The sequence below is a fragment of the Centropristis striata genome, chromosome 22 (genome assembly GCF_030273125.1).
Source record: "Centropristis striata isolate RG_2023a ecotype Rhode Island chromosome 22, C.striata_1.0, whole genome shotgun sequence".
In the NCBI taxonomy this organism is placed as follows: Eukaryota; Metazoa; Chordata; class Actinopteri; order Perciformes; family Serranidae; genus Centropristis; species Centropristis striata.
Genome location: NC_081538.1, coordinates 13620091 through 13643480, shown reverse-complemented (window position 1 = coordinate 13643480; position 23390 = coordinate 13620091). Strand labels below are relative to the sequence as shown.

At 39.4% G+C, this 23390-nt stretch overlaps 1 protein-coding gene across 4 annotated transcripts in view; it reads left to right on the top strand.

Annotated features, from left to right (window-relative positions):
* The window catches only part of LOC131960761 (DENN domain-containing protein 5B-like), a 133090-nt gene that overhangs the window by 29556 nt on the left and 80144 nt on the right, over positions 1-23390 (top strand). For 2 of the 4 annotated variants that reach the window (XM_059326029.1, XM_059326030.1), the window contains exon 2: positions 21443-21502. The exons of the other annotated variants lie outside the window; for them this stretch is intronic. In XM_059326029.1, coding sequence (XP_059182012.1) covers positions 21443-21502 — 60 coding nt within the window. The remainder of the gene's footprint in view (positions 1-21442; positions 21503-23390) is intronic. 4 annotated transcript variants of the gene reach the window in all.

Here is a 23390-nt window from a genome sequence, read left to right as displayed (position 1 = left end):
TTCGTTAAAATATGCGGCATGGAAATGGGCAAAAACAGCAGGAAACGCCATTTTTGATCCAAGATGGCCGACTTCCTGTTCATTTTACGGTATGGGTTCTTGAGACTTTTTGGTACGTCTTGCCATGATACATGTATGCACCAAATTTCGTGTCTCTACGACATTCCTGTGCGAGGGGCTGAATTTTCTTGACTTTCAAGGGGGCGCTGTTGAGTCATTTTGCCACGCCCATTCCTGGGACCACTAGAATACGTAAATTTCAGTGGAGATTTATGTATATTCCAAAAATGGTGAGTTTTTGAATATGATAAAGCCCCCAAAAAGGCGATTACTTTTTCTGAAGAAAAATAATAACTAGGCCTGTAAACAGGACTGAACGGGACCGAGCCGAGTGGAGCCGTCGGGGGAGGCCAAGTCGGCGGAGGCCACGTCGGGCGCGGCGATGTGGGCTCAGTCCCTATGCGTACCAAATGGCGTGTCTCCTACCACTGTGCTCGGGGTAGGGGTAAAACATTTTACTTGCTGTAGCCAGCAGGGGGCGCTATGACTGTGTGTCAATATATACATGTGGGTGTGTTTTGGGCTGGCCCCTAATCACATGTGTGAAATTTGGGACAGATTGGAGAATGTATGGTCAAGTTATCCAGTCTGGTGTTAGATGGCGAGACGCCATATTTTGCCGGCATGCCACGCCCACATAGTGTGACCGTCGGTAAAGCTTTGAATAACTTTTGATCCCAAAGGCCTTGTGATGGTACTGACCAAGTTTGAAGTCGATCGGGTAAAATCTGTAGGAGTAGTTCGTTAAAGTATGCGACGTTGAAATGGCCAAAAACGCTGAATGATGCGATATTCAAACCAAGATGGCGGACTTCCTGTTGGGTTTGAGGTATGGCTCCAAGAGGCTTTTTGGTGCGTCTCCACCTGATTCATGTGTGTACCAAATGTCGTGTCTCTACGTGAAACCTACTGCTGGGGCTAGGTGTAATACATGTAAGTTCTTGTAGCCAGCGGGGGGCGCTGTGTCTGTGGGTCAATATTGACACGTGGGTGTGTTCAAGGCTAGCCCCTCATCACGTGTGAGAAATTTGAGACGGATTGGACAATGTATGGTCAAGTTATCCAGTCTGGTGTTAGATGGCGAGACGGCATATTTTGCCGCCATGCCACGGCCACACATTGTGAATGTCAGTAAAGGTCTTGATATGTTGTGTTCCCCAAGGCCTTGTGATGGTACTGACCAAGTTTGAAGTCAATGTGATTAAATCTGTTGGAGGAGTTATGTAAAGTATGCAAGGTGGCCATTTTATGAAAGGGGGCGTGGATTAAGCATAAGGGCCGGGGTTTTATGAAAAATTGTTATGTAGAAGTGTTAAGGGCTGGACTGTGATGAAGCATGAGAAATTTGGAGCAGATGGGACAAAGTATGTAAAAGTGATAAAGATCTGTTGTTTTATGGCGAGACGCCATATTTTGCCGCCATGCCACGCCCACATAGTGTGACTGGCGGTAAAGTTTTCAATAACTTTTGATCCCAAAGGCCTTGTGATGGTACTGACCAAGTTTGAAGAGAATTGGGTAAAATCTGTAGGAGGAGTTCGTTAAAGTATGCGACCTGGAAATGGCAAAAATTCCATATTCGATCCAAGATGGCCGACTTCCTGTACGTTTTAGGACATGGCTTTCACTGACTTTTTGGTGCGTCTTCCCATGATACACGTATGTACCAAATTTCGTGCGTCTCCGACAAACCAGTGGGAGGATATGAAATGTAGGGGGCGCTAGTGAGTCATTTTGCCACGCCCATTCCCGCGAATACTAGAATACGTAAATTTACTGGGAGACTGACGTAAAAAAGGCGATTTACTTTTGGTATGAATAATAATAGACGGACCAATTACAATAGGGTGCTCGCACCGTTAGTGCTCGGTCCCTAAAAAGAATAATCATTAGAAATACAATAGGGACCTCGCAGGTCGTTGCCTGCTCGGGCCCTAAATATAAATATTAATATCGTCCCACGTGATCGATCGATCGGCTTTAGGTGATCGGTATCGGTCCCAAAAAACCTGATCGGACCATCTCTAGTCTTGTCCTTACATGTTGTGCCTTCATATTTTGTAAGAATATTAGTCAGTCATCTAATTTTGGATGGATACTGCTACCTGTACACTGGTCCAGTGCTCCCAGCTGTTCATCTGCTGTATGCAGAGCAGAAGAAGAGTCTTGTGTGGACAGATGTTTTTAGCTGGTTTGACATACTGAAACAGATTGGATATTTGCATGAAATGCTCCAGCGAGTTGTGTCCCTGTGCTCTAGTGTAGCTCTGTGGTTACTATCAAGGCAGGACATACTCAACACACAGCCTTGTGCAAACGCATGATCACCCATACCCACACAGTTCACTACTTCATTGTCTCCCAGGGAGATAGAAGGTGAGGTTGTTAGATGTGTATCAACTTGGCATTAAAGGAACAGAGTGACGTGTTTGCATTTTTTCATCATTTGTAATTATATCAGATGCTACATGTTACATCTTGTGCTTGATCAGAATTCAAGCTTTTCCTTGTGGAAACAGAACTCCAGTCTGCTTTCACTTCATTCATATTCTCCCAACAGCCCAATACATAGATAAATAAATAGTTAAGAGATTGGCAGATGCATCTGCAAACAGTGATTATCTTGTCAGGAAATGGGTCAAACATCAGTACGGTTGAAGTGATACAAACTTTTCTCCCTAATTTGTCCAGAACCTTCTGTCATCTTCAGCTTTTACTCGCTCCTGCAAGTTTCTGAAATAACAGGACGTCCCAGTATCTTCTCTTTCCATCTCTCCATTCACATTATATCAGCTCTGTTGCTTGAAGGCTGCAGTATGGGACGTACGGCTGAAGTAGCTAATGCAGCTGTCCTAAATGTCCTGCTCAGCCTTACGGCCATTTCAACAAACATGTCTGTCGCTCTCCCTTCAACTCTTTTGTGTCTGCTCCAGCCTTTATCATTTCCCTTTTTTAAGCAGCCTCCATAAACCCCCGACCCCCTCACCGTCCTCTGGGTTTTGTAGGAGCTGGAGGGGTTAACCCTTTATAAAACACCACTAGTACCGTCTGTTGCCTGTCCATCATCCACCATCCACTCAGGTAGGCCTGTGTGATGAGCTCAGGGGCCTGTTCCAAGGCAATGCAATTAACATGCGCCTGGGTTCAAATGGGATGACGTAACCTCCATTAACAGAGACCCTTTAGCCTTTTCTGTGCACTACAGGATGCACAGAGGTTGTCATGGAGACCATAACAAGCATTTAAGCAAGACAAATTATTTCACTGAAGGGGGTTGATGAGCTAAAGAGGGCGCCTAACAACACCACACCCCCCTCCACTGACCTTCTCTCATCCTTTCTCCTTCTGACTGTGCAGTCATTCATGTTGTCAGTTGGCCAATATAGAGCCTTATATTGTCTACAAACTACTAGGGATGCACGATATTGGATTTTTTGCCGTTATCCGATATGCCGATTTTTTACAAATCATTTAGCTGATTACTGATACCGATATTTTTTTCCCGCACAACTAATACCCACAATCAGGGCAAATTTCCCAATTGACATAATAAGTAAACATAACCTGTGTTCACTGGGAACAGAACCCCTACATGGTTTGGTTCAATGGTTTTATTGTCAGTACCATATCAACAATTACTTTGATCTGGATCTCCTTTTAACTTAATGCTAATCGTAATCAATGATGAGGACTATATCATCATACATGATGCATCATAGCTTTTTGCTTGCTGGTGGGGCCCCCCACAGTCTGAGTCTTGTAACCGTGGTGACTTAAATGGATCTTTGGAAGGGTGTGAAACATTTTACGTTTTACAATTTGTAGCTTGCAGCTTTGCAGCAACATCCATATTTGAAGCCCTGTCTACTGTCATGGCTATATATCGGACTCTGGACAGACGGGTGTAACCTGCAGCTTGACTGGTTTGTGGAAGCATACAACCGCAACCCCAAGTCAAGCAGCTGGTCATTGTAGTTTACAACAAAAATACTCAAATAGGAAGAAATAGGGCATTTACAGGGGACTATTTTCATTTGGTACTGTAGTCACTATTTGAGACAGCAGGTCAGTGCATGTGGGATGTAGGGAAAAATAAACAATAGTATGTGTTCATGGTAATGAAGGAACATGTCACCCAGTGCAACAGTGTGGCTCATTTATTGAGATGGAGCTCAATGGGGCTCTATGAAAGAAAGAAAATATATAAGGCTTTGTGACGTAAACACATGGCAATTAAGTTGTGCTATTTCATAATTTTCATTGTTTACTTTAGTTTTTACAAGGGACACGAACATCAGTCCCCCATCAGGGTGAAAGTCCTGTGTTTGTTTGAACCATCTGCCACCCGTCCCGTCTGTCCTAAGTGGACCTTTTAGTTCTTTATAGCTAGTTTGCTTGCTTTCCTTTTTGCTTTTACACTCCGTAACAAAGTCATGCCACATATTTTGCATAACGTGCATGCCCCCCTGGGAGAAAATTTTTCACATTTTTAAGTAAAATCGATTGATCTTGTGCACTTTGAGAGCTAAATGAGAGCAAACACCTCACATTACATTTTCAGTCAGGAGATACTGTGACATAGAATCTTTTTTTTATCCTACTCGTTACGGTGCTGCTGTTAGCTGGGTCCCTCTGAGAAATTCTTTTTTCCATAAAAAGCCCAAATTTAGTGACCTCTCGCAGATTCTAATGCCACTATTCCATTATATACACTGATCTTAATCATTGCATATTTTAATGAATTATTGTTAAGGAGAATAAGGGTTCTTGTATGTTTTATTTAAGGCATCTTATTTTGACAGTCTTCTTGTAAATTCTGTGGTGGATTCTGTTAACACACTGTGCTCTTATTTTGAAAGCTGCATGTGTTTAGCGACAGGAAGTAACTCAGACCGTTAGACACAGTTTAGCCTTTTGTGATTAAAACAACTTTAATTGTCAGTTAATGCTAACCGAATGACGTATGCAGCAGTGTGTTTGGATCAGTTTGGATCACCCCGGACAGGTTGATGGCATTTAGTTCGGTGCGCACACTTGCACACAAAGAGATGATGTGGGGGCGGGACTGATACAGAGAGTGAGGCATTCAGGCGTCTCTCTATCATGCTGGAATTGTTTTGCAGGAGAAGTGGGGTGGGCAGCTCAGTAAATTCAATGCGTGTGTGAATGCACGCGGATGTCCTTAAATGACTTATGTTGTGATCTGGTGCTATATAGAAAATAAAATTAATTTGATCGTCCTAATATCATGGTTGGGGAAACACTGCCATTGGAAGGCACCACTTATATAATGTAAATATGTGTAAGAATAATAATAGTTTAAAGAAATACAAAAAAGTATTTTTCCCAGAATACCAGAATGATAATGGGTTTCTCTCAGTGTCAATAGGTCTGGCTATGCAAGACTCCGCTTTAATACTTGTTAGTAGTAGTAGTAGTTAGTAGTCAGAGCTCTGATTGACAATAAGAAAATGTTTAATTTTAGCATTTTTTTATTTATTTTATCAATTTTAGACAAACCGCTTTTTTATGTTTCCATAAATTTAATCTCTGAACACTTGCATGAGCATTTGTAGACTTAATAAGTGCTTTATTAATAGCACATTGATTATGAGAATACATTTTTGGTACAGTGCTGACATAATGTAAGCTCTAAGAGATGGTGCCATAACAAACTGGGAAGAAAACCTCTTCTGGCCATAAAAACACTCTTAAGGAATGTCATGCTCTGCTCCCCTCAGACTGCACTATAAACTGATGTTTCCCTAAAGATCAAAGATGTCCGCTGCAGGCCTCTTGGAGACGGCCCAGCTCTGCAGCAGTGATCAGTGTTTGAAGAGCTCCTTTAAGTCTGGCTGTGAATGATAAATATCTGTGTGTAGAGCAGATTTGTACATTTATCTAAAGATCTTTAGTGTTTTTTGGTAACAGAGCTACCCTAGCTGTGGTGGTGGCCCAGTCACACATCACAGCTACCTTCTCTTCTCTTTACACTCCTTTAGTGCTCCTGCAAGCACAAGCAAATGACCTCTTCATAGTGCAATGATTCTTTCGCAAATGAATGAACTTTTTAGAAGGATCATCCCTTCGCCTACTTTCTGTATCATACCCTGACAGAGTTAGAATGCTGTTTGCACTGCATGCTTAAAAGGGAGTGGTCTGAAAGGTTTAACAGTGTGGTAAAATGTTAGGATATGGGAGGTTTGAGGTTGTGTAATTGTCCATCTGCAAAGGGAACAGACGCACCCGGATGACACCAGACCAGAGCCTGTACTTATGTTCTAAAGCTTAAGAGTTAAAAATGTCTTTGCTTAAAGTGAGGCATTAGACACCAGGTTTATATGGCATACAGCCAGATATATCTGTCTGGCTCTATTTTTTTGATCGTATTGAAAATCATACTGTTGAGATTTCCAAATACCCTGGTAAACTGTAATACCGTTAAACCTCCCAAGCCTACACAGCACCAACAAATAAAAGCTGGTCACTAGTTAATAAGACTCTCAATCCATCAAAATATTTAATTATGATTGAAGGCATGATTATCTGTAGTTAAACACAACTAAATTACACAATTGTTATGTTAACAAGACAAGGCCAAAACCTAGTAGGTGTACTCAATAAGTTGGGATCTATATAATGTGTGTATAATGTGTTTCCACTTTTTGAATTGAATTACTGACATAAATAAACTTTTCTATGATCTATTTTTTGAGATGGACCTCTATGGCTGTTGGTGGGATATGAGTTACAGGAATTGTTAATGGTAATACTTTTCACAGTCAATAAGTCTGCAGCTGTAGGCGGCAAAAGAACCTTGGTCTGGAGTTATATTATCCACGAACAGCCACATCACAGTGTGAATTACCTTTGAAATGAAATTAGTGAAGTAGACAGATGGACAAGTTTGCTGATGTAGTGCAACATTCTCATTTACTTTTCAAAATGTGACTTTTAGCTGTTTGGTAAATATGAGTGCAGACATTCAAACTGTACGGTGAGCTCTACATGTTGTGCTGTGGGGATTTAGGCTTTGTGTTGTCATGTCAGCTTTAAAAGAGCAGCCTTGTTTCTGTCCTGTGTCATCAAATGCTGCTCTGTGGACTCCACAGCTGTCCTCTCTCCTTCACTTGCTCTTCCTCCCACCGTTCCTTATTGTGACAGTCTTGTTTGTATTCCCATTGATTTTGACTCTCTGGTGCCCTTTGCTTCGCGTTCGTCTCCCACACCTCGCTGTCACATGTCTTGTTGTGTCTCAGCTTCACGGCGAGACATCTGTCTCTGTTAGTCCTCCCCTGGGATGGATCGCTACATCTTCTTGTGTGATGCCATTACAATCTGTTCATTCATTCAGAATAGGGCTGGGCGATATGGACCAAAAGTCATATCCCGATATATTTAGGCTGAGCATCGATATACAATATACATCATGATATTGTTATCCCAAAATGAGAACAAATGTTCAGTCACAAGTAGTTTTATTGAAACCGTTTATTTAAGTGAACATAAATACTGTATAACAACAGGAGTACCTTTTTTTTTTAATCTCCATAAAGTGCACATTTAAATAAAAACATCTTTCATAAAAATAGCCTATGAAATAAAATAGGCCAATCTTTTTCGGAAATAAATATATTTATATGAGAAAACAATAACAAACAATACAAAATAACTAAATATGACAAACCCTAGTATGGGCAGCATTTATATGTAAAAAAGAGAAAAAACACTGAACTATATCAATATATGTGATATGGTCTAATTCCATGTAACATTTAAAAGTATATCCATATGTATTTTTTATATCGATATATCGTCCAGCCCTATGACCTTTAGTTGATGCTGTTTTTCTGAAAGTCTTGCAGCTACATGATGTGCTCTCCTTCATCCCTTCTACTTCAATATGTTTTATTTATTATAAGTATTATACTTAGTAATAATTACAGTTAATTCAAATCAAGTCTTGCTGAAGTTTAACATTTGAGCCTGAGTGCTTTTAATGTGGAGAAACTTTGCAGGAGTTGAATTTCACTGGCAGAAGGTTAACACCAAATCAAAGCAAAATAGAATAATTAGAGCACTAATTGGACAGCACTTTACATAAAAGCATCATAAATGCAATGAAGCCAGGCGAGACACACACCTGACTGCATTAATAATGAACTTATTTATATATTTTCTCTCAGCAAAGAGTGACTCGCCCCCATAAGGCACATCACGATCACCACCTTGCCATAGACTTGCAGCTGCTGTGAGAACAGCTGTCATGTACTGACACACACATGCACAGACACATACACATACAACACTTCATACAGCTACTTCCTGCCTGATTAACGTAGTTATTTATAATGAAATTAGGGCTGGGCAATATGGCCCTAAAAGAATATCACGATATTGCAGGCTATTTTTGTGATAACGATAAGACGATATGAGGATGTAAGGAAATACTTAAAAAGATATAGAAAATATGATAGTTTTTGTCTGTATAAATAAATAAAAATCTAAAAGGTAGTTTGAAGTGCAAATCTCAACAGTTGCCAAATACAAAAAATTTACTCTTGACTCTTGAGTATGAGCAAATAATAAAAAATAACCATTTAGGGGTTCCGGGGGCATATTGTAATGAAATTTTGTAAAAGAGAATAAATGTTCTTGTATGGTTTATTTAAGGCATCTTATTTTGACAGTCTTCTTGTAAATTCTGTGGCGGATTCTCTTAACACACTGTGCTCTTACTTTGAAAGCTGCATGTGTTTAGCGACAGAGAGTAAGTAGCTTTTTGGGATTAAAACAACTTTAATTGTTAGCTAATGTTAGCTTGCGGCTAACGAACGGCATAGTGCCCGTACTAGTTCATAGTATTTATCAATCAATCAATCAATCAATCAATCAAACTTTATTTATATAGCGCTTTTCATACATATAAATGCAACTCAAAGTGCTTTTCAATTTAATGCGGCTCGTGCACACACAGACGCACACGGCGAGATGATGTGGGTGCGGGACTGATACAGATACGTCGGCACGTTTCTATATCATGCTTCACAGCTCGGTGTATTCAGTTGTTGACGGAAAGGTAGGGGTCGGGGTTTGACTGACTGGTGACACTCAACCTTACACCACTACATCAAGAAGTAGGAACGTTGCCAATATCATGATGTGCATTTTTTTTACCATAAAAAAATATACCAATATTATCGTGAATGATACGATATGGCACACCCCTAAATAAAATACATTTTTATGGATGGCTGACATGAAAAAGTTTGTGTATTAATAAAAAAAAAGTGTTACAGTGTGCAAAGCAAACCAACTTGGCTGACAGTGATGAAGTACATGACCCATATGACCTGAACAAAATAACCACAAATCAAGTTAATACATGAAAAAAAACATGCGACAATTCCATGATGTGTTAGTTTTCCACCAAAAACTGCATCTTGTTGTGTCCTCTTCTTCTGTGTTGGTTTAGTGGCACAGACTGGAGAATAGGTGCCAAAAATCAGGGTGCAATAGGGTAAAGTAGGGGTGGGTGATATATCGATATAAAAGATATATCAGTATATTTTTAAATGTGATATGGAATTAGACCATATTGCATATATCGATATAGTTCAAATTTGCACTGTGATCCTTGCTCCAGGCAAGCTGCAGCTTTTATTTAAGATGTTTTTATTTTTTTATTTAAATGTGCACTTTATGGAGCTTTGATTTAAAAAAAAAAAAAAAGGTACTCCTGTTGTTATACAGTGTTTACTTAAATAAAAGGTTTCAATTAAACTACTTGTAACATGTCATATTTGACTTTGACTGAACATTTGCTCTCACTTAGCGATCATAATATCAGGATATATATCGTATATCGATATTCAGCCTAAATATATCGGGATATGACTTTTGGTCCATATCGCCCAGCCCTAGGGTAAAGTATTGTTGGTTATTGCTTTTCATGAATTGAGTGGTGTGAAACTGCAGCAGAACTCTTCTCTTACTTGCAGCCAGCCTGTTGTCATGATTGTGTCATGAGTAAAGAATGCTGGACTTTTGCCACTGTGGCCACCGCAGCTTAACTGGGATAAACGGACTTGTAGGGACACTTTTCCCCAACAAATCCCTATGTACACTGGCGGGACAATGTGATATCGTCCTTTGTCCCTGCATGTGTAAACACCTCCTCCTTCATCAATGATACAGTCAGTGTAGTGAGCTTATCATCAGTCAGCTCCCAGAGAGATCAACAAGTAGATCAACAGCAGCTGCTAATCTGCTAATACAGTCAGGTGACAGTGAGTCCTGAAGCGGGGACACAAAAACCTCCCAGGATGGAAGGACCCAGGGGAGCGAGCAGAGCATGTGCCTGAATGAAAATGAATCCACCAGCCTCCTTCTCTTTTCTTCTCCCTCGTCTTGCCTCCGTCCTGCTCCGCGCCACCTTAAAGTGAACAAAAGAACAAAGCAGTGTTTGACAGCATGACAGAGTGATGACATCACCACATAGATAGAGCCAGTTTAGCCCGGGCACTGGGACACTGGACCATTGACACACACACACACACACACACACACACACACACACTGTCCTCATCCAGGCTCCCTGCAGCCTTGATCCCCATCATGTAAATATAATTCATAATGATTAAGAGATTAGAAGGTGTTAACCGCCGCCTCCCCAACGCCCACCCCCCTAACAACAACCGCCCCCCATCTTTTGTTGTCCTGTTGCCAAGGAGACAGGTGGGTGCTGCTCTCACCCAGCCAGTGCCAGGCGTTGGCAGCCCAGTTTAGTGTAAGAGAGAACAAGAAGAGTGTGTGTGTGTGTGTGTTCTTGTACTTCCTACATAGTGAGGACCACAACACGTTTTTAGCCAACAGAGTGAGGACATTTCGGCCGGTCCTCACTTCTTTAAAGGCTTTTTTGAGATTTCAGACTTTGTTTTAAGGGTTAAAGATTACATGATAATGATAATTAACTGAAACTGTATTGTGTGGTTACAAAACTAACTAAAATTATAGTGAAGATGTCCCTAATTTTCATCTTTGTCAACTTTTTTCATACATAATGAAGATGGATCAGACAAAGGAAATAAAGACAAAATTTACTGTGACTGCTTTTAATCTCCCACCCAACAAATACCCCATTACAAAAAAACTAAAACTAATAAAAACTAAACTAAAAATATAGCATTAAAAAAATACTAAAAAAAACTAAAACCAGCAAACTCACTCTAAAAACTCATTAAAACTAACTGAATTTGAAATAAAAAATTCACAACAAAATTAAAACTAAAACTAATGAATATTCCAAAAATATTATTACCTTGCAAGGGAATTCACTATTACAGTGAGGGCCCTCACAAAGATAGAAGTACAAGAATGTGTGTGTGTGTGTGTGTGTGTGTGTGTGTGTGTGTGTGTGTGTGTGTGTGTGTGTGTGTGTGTGTGTGTGTGTGTGTGTGTGTGACCAGGCGGGCTGCCCAGTTGTAGCAGGTGCTGCTGGTGGAGCACTGGGTGGTGGAATGTGTTGGTGAAGCCAAATGTATGAGCGTAATGGGAGCAGTAGATCAACTCCTGCTGATTTGTAATGAGGTTTTGGCCATGAGGAAGAATTTTCTTTTCCTAACTGCTGCTAAATAGCAGTAGAGCTGGCAGTAATAGCAGTGTGGCGTCTTTGTTGGCCTGCAGTGTGAGGAAATCCACTCTGAATCCTGAAAACATTATTTAGAAGGGGAAGATACCACTACTTTTGTGATTTTTGCTACACATCTCAGGTTTTGGGAACTTAAATTCTGGGGTCAGGGGGCCTTTGAACAACAAAGACAGTAAAGACAGCAATATATAGACTGAAAATGACCACAAAAAGATGCAAAAAGACACAAAGCAACTACAGAAAGACATAAAATGACCAAAAATTAGATGCAACACAATCATAATCAGACCTAAAATAATCAAGAAGGGATGCAAAGCTAATATGAAGAGATACAAAACTTCCACAAGTAGATGGAGAGTAACCAGAGACCAAAGACATAAAACAACTATAAAAGATGCAAAGCAACCACAAAGATTTGCAAAGTGACAACAATGAGTGGCAAAACAACCACAAAGAGACATAAAACAACTTTAAAGAGATCTGAAACAACAAGAAAGAGACATAAAACAACCACAAAGAGATGCAAAACAACTACAAAGATACATAAAACACCCTTAAATAGATCTAAAACAACCACAAAGAGATGTAAAACAACTACAAAGAGACATAAAACAACCACAAATAGATGCAAAGCGACTACAAAGAGACATAAAACAACGACAAAGAGACATAAAACAACCATAAATAAATGCAAAATAACTACAAAGACACCTAAAACAACCACAAAGAGATGCAAAGCAACAATAAATAAACACAAATTAACCAAAAATGGATGGAAATTGACCACTAATAGATGCAAAACAACCACAAATGAATGCTAATGAGATGCAAACCCACCACTAAAAGATGTAAAGCAACTATGCAACAACCTCAATGAGGTGACAAAGAGGTGCAACTACAAAACGAAGAGATGCAAAACAAACAAGAAGAGATGCTAAGCAACTACAAAGAGACACAAAATGACCACTACAGGACACACAAAACCGGTACAACGTTGCGAAAAAAACACAAAAGACACAATGCAACCACAAAGGAAAACAAATACAGCCACGAAGATGCAAAAAGAAAGAGGTCCCATTCAAGAACCAATGCTTTAGGGATTGATTTATACAGAGCAAAATTCTACTGCTTTGATTTGAACTTTTTTTTATTTTTCATCTGTCTCATGCACGTCCCCCAGTCTTGCAGCATTGAAAATACTGATGGATTTGTTGGAGTGCACTGTAAAAGAAACCCCTATTGTTTTTAAGGTAAAAAAAAACAGCAGCTGTGGTTGCCAGAACTTTACCGTAATAAATACGGTACAACTTTTCTAAATATTATGGTAAAATGATATTAGCACTGTTGATTTCATGTTTAAGATAGCCATTTTATTCCATATTTTACCGTAAAAAAAAATCTTCTAAAAGAATCACTGTTCTGCCATATAATTAAGAAAGTACTTTATAAATGCCACATAAATTAAAGATTTTACCATTAAATATAACAGTATATTTTTGTTAGAGATATGGTGTTTATTACATTTAACAGTGAGAAAAAGTATTTTTACAATTTACAATTTACAAAAAAAGTATGGCTTGTATATATATTACAGTATATTTTTGCTACAAACACGGTGCCAGTGTATTTTACAGTGGAGTAATGTATTTAAAAAAAAATGTTTAAAAAAATACTGTTTTGGCTGATATATACATTTACAGTGTTTCATTGTTACTGAAACTGAATTAACCTATTTATCATTTTACGGTCTTTTACTGTCGTGGTTTAGCAGTTTTTCACCGTAATATCTACAGACATTTTTTACAGTGTGCCATTTTTAAAAGTTGCAAAAATTCGGAGCAAAGTCTAGGTTGTGATAATAATAAAGATGCTGACTGAGAGAAATGTTTATATGTATACAGGCTTGCTCTATGTACTAGAAATGTTTGAAATCAGTGTGGATGGCACGTGACATGAATGATAAATGGATAATTTTTTCTCTGTGAATTCTAACTGTTCACATTCTAACCTGATTTAACCTTGTTTGTTTGTTTGAGCTTATCTTCCATGTCAGTGGTTATTGTACACTCTGCAGGCTCTTCTTCATGCTGTCATGCATGGCTGCCTGGTTGAGGGGGATGATTTAATGTATTCAGCAGATATTGAGGATATGCACAGACAGATGCTTTTGAAGTAGCAGAAGACATACAAACCCCGGGGACTGTGAATAATGGCGACCACAGGCCTGCTGTCAGAGCCATGAACACACACTGTCTGTACCTCGGTGCTGCAGGTGAAACACACTGTTGTCTCGGTCAGCTGGGGTGCTCACTGTTCTGTGTGTCTACTGCTACACACACATATGCACTGATGTGAATCTGCAGGGCCAGGCAATGCAGCCTGTCAGTCAAGCTCTCTGACTGTTGAGTCCACACACACACGCACACACACACACACGCACGCACACGCACACACACACACACACACACACACACACACACACACACACACACACACAGAGACACTGATTTTCACACACACTCCTAGAGAAGAGTGTCTAGTCACCCAGACTAGACTGTGTCCGTATGTGTGTGTGTGCGTGTGTCTGTGTCTGTCTGTCTCTCTGTCTGTCTGTCCATGTCCGTGTCTGTGTGTGTGTGTGTGTGTGTGTGTGTGTGTGTGTGTGTCTGTCTGTCTCTCCGTGTGTGTGTGTGTGTGTGTGTGTGTGTGTGTGTCTGTCTGTCTGTCTGTCTGTTTGCCTGTCTGCCTGTCTGTGTCCGTGTCTGTGTCCATGTAAGTGTGTCCATGTAAGTGTGTGTGTGTGTGTGTGTGTGTGTTGTAATTGGACATTTTCTCCTCCTTATAAGGAGCTGAGCTTTCACATGTTTGTCTAATGAGATGCTGCCTCACACTCCTTATTGTGTACTGTGTGTGCATTTACATACTAGTGCATATATTCTCCTGGGGCCTATTGCATGTAATTAGAGGTGCATTAAGTGATTTGTGGCTCTAATGAGGCAGTTTGTGTCATATAATACCCCAGCCCAGACACTCAGAGGGGGAAACCCCAACTAGGGGGTGGGGGGGGGGGGGGGGGGAATGACCTCATTATTTTGATGATTGTCAGCAGTTAAACAGAGGAGAGGGGGTAGAAAGCTCATATTTGTAGAAAACTGTTAAGATTCAGTCTGAGTGGGGACACATCAACAGCTACCTAGTTTTAATTGGCCATTATTAAATATTTTCTTTAATTGTATCATGATGATGTATCATGATGATTTGTTACTTCAAACATACTGTACTGGACAGTTGTGATGGTAAAAAGTAGTAGAAGTAAGTAGAATCACGAATCTGTACTTAAAATTACAGCCCAACAGATGTATCGGTTGACAGATATTCTTGGCCGATATTTAACTATCAAAGGCCTGTCAGTATCAGTGTATAAACTTTTTTTAAACAATATATAATGTAGAAAATGCTGCTTGGCGTAGTTTAAAAAAAAGTTAACAGTAATGATGTTTATTTTGCTATTTATTTTATTCCTATTCATTCTTTATTTTCATAGTTATCAGTTATATAATTGGTTGACAATGTAATGCATTGTTGGGATAATGTGTAATAATTTAAAAAAATATTCAATAAAGTTTTTTTTATGTTTGAGAAAGTAGCCCACTGATTACATTTGCAGAGTGGTGAAAAAATATTTTAAAAAGATCTATTGGCATTCCAGCTCAAAAACCGACTATATCAGCTGCCATATCATATATATATTATGATTCATTTACCCCCTCTGAAAAGGAATCTCATTTCGGTCGGGACTCTACTTAAAATATTAAAAATGTAAGTTTCCATGCAGAAAAATGGCTGATTTGTTTGTGTCATGAGATTATTATTACTAATGTGCAAGCAGCATTTTATTAGTGCTGTTGGTTGAGTAAGTGCTTATTTTTAACTATTTTGTATAAGGCGGCATGGCTGTATTAATCCATAATGTTAATGTCAGACACAGTGTGAAGCCCTCTGGATTAATGAATTCATAAAACTCTGTAATCAGTGTCAGAAGAGGTGTAATCAGTGTCAGTTGAAACCAGACAATTGGCTGAGAAACATACGTGTGACCGTTTGTAAGGAGATTGCCTGAGAAAATAGCAGAGAAAGGGGCAGGTAGAGACAGCACACACACACACACACACACACACACACACACAGACACACTCACAGGCATCATTGATCTGTTGTTGCTGAACTGTTGCGCAGCTGCTGCTTTGCAATTCAATTTTGCAGGCAGCACTCAGCGCCGTCCGCAGGGGCCCGATCGGCCCTCACACACTCTCATTCACTTTTAATGGCAGCGCTGCTCTCGGCGGGGGTATCCCATGGCAACAGACACTTACACCTTGATGAGGGGAGAGGGGAGGAGTTGAGGAACGAGGGAAGATTGCTTTTTTAAAACTTTTTTCCAGCTTTAATGATAGAAATGAAAGTTAAGGAAGTAAAAAAAACATGTAAGATGGTTGTAGGGTTAGTGATGATTACCCAGCACACACTCTGGTCGTGATGGACAGTGATGTTGTGTCCCCAGCCAAAAGCAGTCTGGAAAGCTCATGGTAGTTGGTAGACGATGGTCTCATGTAACTGATATAAAGCCTGTAAGTTTGTGCTGGTTGGATTGAAGCCACACCATCAAACAACAGAGCTAAATGGATGCTATAACAGAAAGACTCCATCATAATGAAAAAAGACCATGGGTTAAATTGAATGGGGAACCCAGGGAGTGAAATCACAGTGGGAATTCACTGGAATGATTTTATTATAATAAATATGAATCTGGCTGGAAACAGTCGATCCTCTGGATGAATACAGAGTCCCAAAGGGTTTTGGGGTTTAGGACCAACTCAAATTGCTTCTTTCTTGCAACTTAGGGACGATCCAGTTCTGATTTTTCTGCACTTCCTAGCCTTAATATTTTCCATCAACAAATTTCTTTGTATATTTTTAAGATTTGCATGAGAGAAACTTGGTGGAAACACCAAAATCTGTACATAATAGTTTTTACACTTGCTTGAGGTGGTTTTTGTCTTTTTGGAACAATATTTAATATGCTAAACAGGAGATGGTAGCGATTTTCCAAATAAATTCGGACGTATAGAATATTTAAATCACATGACTGATCAGAAGAAGCTGTTTCCTTTGTTGGCATCTTCCGACACCTCCTCACTACGTGCAAAGATTTGGCTGGTACTGGTAACAACAGATCCGTGTGGACCGACAATGAAATCAAAATATTCCTCAGGTCCTTGCAAAAAAAGCACTACAGCCATTTTAGATGGAAAGCAGTCTCTTCTTCTTCTTTACTGATGGATTATCCTACAGCAATACATTACACTGCCATCTTCTGACCAAAGTATGTTTATGCAGCTTTGTTTATTTACTCTAAACCAGTTGATGGAAACACCCCTCACTAGCATTTTCTTTAATGCGTCATTTTAAAATTTTGCTTCAAAATTCACTTTGACTTTAGTGGAAACATGACTATTGACCTCTGTGGCATTAAAATAACCCATTACTTCAAGACACAGCATGTTTTGTCCATGTGCTGTAGTATGATGCTGTTTGAACAGGGTTATTTATTGCATCTATTAATTGAGAAAGGAGCCAACTATTGGAAATGGACCAAAAACACAAGGCTTTATGGGTATATGGTGTTGCACTTTTCACTGTCTGGACTTTTTTTCAAAGGGAAACGGATTAACCTCCCAAGATCATGCTGTAGATCACCAGAACTCCACTTGTGTCAATGTTAAATAGACAGAGTAGATTTTTGTTTTTAAAGTTCAGTTATATTCTAAAACAGCTGGTCACTGTAGTTTATAACAATCGTTACTCAAGCAGAAAAAGAGTGCATTTACTGGGGACTATTTTCAGTGGTGGTTTCAACTGCATGTTATGTCCCCAAAGAGTTTTCACAATTTCACTTTAATCATTTCTACTGCGGCAAAATGAGTTTGTAAAGTAGATAGACTGACCAACTCTGCCATTAAGACCAGTCCTAAACAGATGAAGAAGATATCATATCACGCTTTGATAAGCACAAAAACAAAAGCAGGATACATCCACTGTTTGATTTATTATACTTTATTAGATACTAGATTGAATCCCCGTTAAGTAATTACCCGGACTGAGCTGGAAGAATATCAGAGCAACATTAGATGCAGTTTATATGTTGGTGGCATTTAAGCGGTGTCCATAATTATATTAAGCACTGTGTGCTTTGGGCAGCAGAATATGCAGACCAATATCTAATCAGGTTAATATGGCTACTCATTGATCTCCTGCCAATTTTGATCTTTATACCCACTCGTAATTGCTTTATTGGTCTTGCATGCAAGAAACAATATGTGAATGTGTTTGTTTAAGGCCATTAGGACTGGTTCCAGAATAAGTCCAGCATGTTATTTTTGCACATTTTTTGATTTGTCTGTGAAATGAACTGATGAACTGTGAGAAATGAGAATAGTCACATAAGAGTGAACAGAGACGGGCAGACAAACAGACAGAGGTGCAGTGATCTAGGAAGCAGATAATGCCAGCAGCACTGTGTGTGGTTTTCCTTTCACACAGCAGCTGAGCACTTTCCTTCACTTCTGACTTATCCACGGTTTGAACCAAGTGATCTCTTTTCATAGAATGACTGGTGAGACTTTCAGTTCAGTACCAGGCGCCACAGCAGACACTCTGTTGTCAGCACTCAAGAGGAAAAAATGACCTTCTCCTGTGTAGGATGCAGAAACTGATACAGGTCCCTCATACAGACAGGTCCCTTGTTGACCTTTCCACAGCTCAGGGAACGATGATTAGATGATGCAGATTTTTAGAAAATGAAAGTACCAGTGGATTAGCATGTTTTAATCCATCAACAGAAATGATACATACTTTTGATTGGTTTCCACCCTACCAGTTGACAGGTAACATTTGATTTTCATAGTGTGCTAAAATAAACTGAAACCAATTTGTGGAGACACAAATATAGATATTCAACCGTATCTTTTTCATACAAGCGATGTCGTCATCTGGTCATCTACTTCTTTATTGTAGAGTGCATATGTGCACAGACAGTTAATAAAAGAGAGTAAGTGAACATGTGCACAGATAGTAAATAAAAGAGTAAGTAAACATGTGCACTGATAGTATGCAACAGAGAGTAAGTGAACATGTGCACAGATCGTACGTAACAGAGAGTAAGTGAACATGTGCACAGATAGTACGTAGCAGAGAGTAAGTGAACATGTGCACTGATAGTATGTAACAAAGTTAGTGAACATGTGCACAGATAGTAAATAAGAGAGAGTAAGTGAACATGTGCACAGATAGGGGGCGGCTGTGGCTCATTTTGGTAGAGCGGTTGCCCACTCTGGATGGCTGGTGGTTCGATCCCCGATCATGGCAGCCTACATGTGGAAGTATACTTGAGCAAGATACTGAACCCCAAATTGCATAAAATTATCATCAAAATTTCATGAACTCCAAGCACCTTATCTGTTTGTTTGTATATTACATGATCCATATTTCCATGCACATTAATGCACGATATTTCCTATTCCTTTTTTCAACAATTAAGACAATCCAGCTCAACTTTTTCGAGTTATAGTCCTGTACAGATGTCAAGTGTATACAATACCAACACTGCCAGGATTAGGGATTTTCCTGTGCTTTGTTCAAAACATTTCTCAAAAACTACTTCATACTTAATATAAAGACATCTCCCAAGCAGTGTTATAGCACCCTGCTTTTCCTCTGGGGTTTTGTGTGTCAGAGAAAGCTGATTAAGGCTTCTAAATCTCCGGCCTGTTGACTCCAATCACAGGAGCAGAGATTCTCTCACAGGGATTAGCCTACTGTCTGTGTCCTACCACAGTATCTTCATCAACAGATAGATAAGCCTGTTTGTATTCTGGTGTAATCTAGATATTTACAGTAGACAATTTAGGCCTCTTTTCACTAAATGTGGTTAGGGTGTCTTGAAGGGGAAGGCCACCAATTTTACTAAGAAAGATCAGTAAAATCGTCCCGGGGAGTAACTCTCCCTGACAAACAGTTGTGTAATGTCCTCTGTGGCTCTGGGGGGGCTTCGGTAACTCTGAGAACATAATCCTGATGATGTCATGATGATGTCATTAGTGTTATATTGGCTTTAATCTGTATAAACAATGGCTGAAATGCTGAAATTAAATCTTGGAAACCAATTGGCTATGATGAAGATTTTACTTTTTTTTTTTGCTTAGCTTACCCCGCTACAATGGCTGCTTGTGAAACAATCTGGTCGCAGATGTTGTCCCTCAACTCCAGCTCCATTGTTGCATCTCAAGTTGCTAATTGAACAATAAACAATAACCAGCGCAAGGAAGAGGGAGTCTTGGTCTGGATATCTGTTGGCTACAAAAAAAAGCTAAATAGCCTTTACCCCAGATGCTAAATTGTCGCTAGACAATAACCGATGGGTTACGAGATTGTATAGTTGGCTTGGATATAACACATTTAATACAGAGAGTAAGAAACTCTGGGCTTTAAGTTTAAAAGGAGTCGTTTTTATGGTTGGATCATTCCATCAAATGGATTTAAAAAATATATTTTAGATCTCTTTAGGGATGACACAATTTTAATTCTAAATCAATATGACCATATAGTCTTGGTGTGGTACATTCCACAAAAAAGCATAGCAGCCATATCACATTTGATACACTGTGTCTTCTAAAAGAAGAATTTGAAAACGTTAGTTGTCAGGTTGTAAAAGCAATGATCTCTTGATTTTTGTTGGACTTTGACCTGAACCTTGCATGTCTAATTAAATCATTTTTTGGAGAATCTTGAGCCTCAATGTCTTGATCATAATTTTCTATGCATTTTTCCCAAATTCAGCCTGACATATTTAGTATTTCTAGAAACCTTGAGATCTCGACTAGCATTAAATATATGTGAATTGAACAAAATTTGACTTGATTTGAATAGCACAAGTTCATAATAACTTTGGGCCAGTGAGATTAAAGAGATACATACGCAAATATAAATGCCCATCCTGTCATCATAAACGTTTTTGGGATTTACATTTTAGATGCAGACTGCCCATCTATATTATTGGATACAATCTGGAATTTGACTGAGATCTAAATATGACATCAGTGGTTTGCTGCTGCTGTAAATGTTTGTTGCTGTGCAAATTGCTGCTTGATTTAATTACAAAGAGTTTGCCACCCTAACACTAAACCACAAGCTACTACTTCCATCACAGCTCCATCATTCATTCAGACGCTGACATGCATCTTAACATCTTTACTCTTGCACCTCTGAAATGGCACTTTCTATTTCCTGAAAGACAAAATATTCTTATGAGACAGAGAGGCATGTCACACTTTGCAGATGATGACCCATCTAACATACTGGTTGTATCTGCATTGAGTGATTTTTTGCTTTTGCTTCCTGAGCTCCTCATTGAACTGGTTATTGGTGATTTCAGGAAAAATAACACTGAAAAGTGCCATTTGAGAATGCTAATTGTCTCTTCTAAGCCCATGTGTGTTATGTCTTAAATGCCATGCCATGCTCTGTTGTAATATTGATAGTGTATGTGTCATGTTCATGCTCTACTCATTCTCATGCATTTATTAATCTGCTTTTGTGTGTGCATTTGTTTTGACATTGCGCTCTTTTTTTCTTTGTTTTTTGCTCCATGTTTTTCTGCATGCGGCTCATCCGTAGCTTTGTACCAATGGCTAGAAGCAGACCGCCAAGGCAGGGATCCAGATACTGCAGCCACAGGTAAAACACCATCAACTGTTCCACGTCTTCATAACAGAGCTCATACCTCACACTGCCTGTCTGAAGTCTATTTCCTCAGTCAGCTGCTCCCTTAAACCTTGTAAGCTATGTGAATTAAGATGACGCCAACCCTGCCCCAATCTAGACTCAATTACAAATAAATATGATTTTCATGTGATCACCTGAGACACAAAATATAGAATAATCTTTGTTGTCATTGCACAGGACAACAACATTTTGTTGGAGCAGTCCTCCAGCTGCGCAGGAACATATATATAAAATAAGTTAAAAAGAACAGTAAAAAAAATATGTACATGCATATTATACAATTTTCATACTTCAATGTTTTAGCCCCCAAACATTCAGCCCCTTTTTTGGAGGGGTAGGGATGGGCGACAGGGGATCTTTAGGGGAAGATATCAAGTCAACAGTAGACACCACAGAAGTGGTGTATATCATCTTAAAGCTGGGAACCTGAATATTAATTTGAGATGCAGCTCAGCACTGTGTGACAAGTTAATAATAAATCTAATTTATATAGTGCTTTTAAAGGTACTCAAAGTCGCTTCTTGTTCTAGTCATAAATGTGTAATAAAATGTGTAAATTAACTTACTTTTTCCAGCTGCGACTTCTGGCCAGGGTAAAACCATACCTCTTTCTAGTGACCTGGAGAAGGTTATTCATGCTTTCATTTCCTCAAGACTAGATTTTTGCAACTCGTTGTACGTAGGTTAAGACCAGTGCTCATTGCGACGCCTACAACTTTAGCAAAATGCTGCTGCTCGTCTTTTAATGGGCACAAAGAAACAGGAACACATCTCTCCAGTTCTGGCCTCTCAACAAAAGAGGACCAAGTACTGGTCTTTGTGGGGCACCACATTTAGACTTACTGGGAGTCCTCTCTTGGAGCAAGATGGGAGTGAGACGTGAGTGGCACGGATAGCAGCCTCAAGAGTGACTGGCTAGCCTGCCTTCACCAGGCAGATTGACAGCTGAAATTTACTGAACCAAAATAGTTTTCAATGACGGCTTTATGGCATGAAACCAACAGTGTTTGTAAGTGTTGGTTGGTTGATTTTATTTCCCTGCAAACTGTAGCCAGTGAGGGGAATCGTTCTGCGGTAAAAACAGGACCACAAACAGATCTTGATCAATGAACATAAATGTGATTAATATGTTAAAAAAAACATGTACAGCAGGATATTTATGTGATTTAAACAGGTCTTTATGCAGATTATGTTTCACTACCGCCACAAAAAAGACTTAAAAGAAGATGGGGTCTCTCAGTGTAGATTAATACATTTATACTTAGCTTGTGTGAGTGATAGACGTCAAAAATATATAACCTTTTGTATACATGTGTTATCTACAGTAATACACTTGTAAAAATAGTTGAAGTGTACCTAATGTCAACAATTTTATTTTTAGAGAAATTGAATTAAAACCTCTTTCAAATTAAAAACTTATTTCCCCCAAAAATAATTCACTCCAGTCTATATTTATGTAAAGCTGACACCGTTTTTATGCTATCTTGATCCCTGTGTATCACTCTGCCTCCACCACCTCCACCTGGATTACACCCTACATTACATTTCATCCTCTTAGACTCTGAGCTCTCTCTCTCTCTCTCTCTCTCTCTCTCTCTCTCTCTCTCTCTCTCTCTCTCTCTCTCTCATTTCCTGTCTTCGTTGTACAGTATTTGGGTCAACTTCCTCTGAGCTCGTTATCCAAATCAGTTCCTCTCGTCCTCCCTGGTCATAGCTGACTATTTTTATCTTCCACCCCTTTCCTCATCAAAACCCTGATGAAAGAAATGCAGCCGTTCTGTTTTCCTGCCTCCAGGTTCTTGTTTGTTTTTCATGTCCGTCCCTACTTGCAGATTGGAGT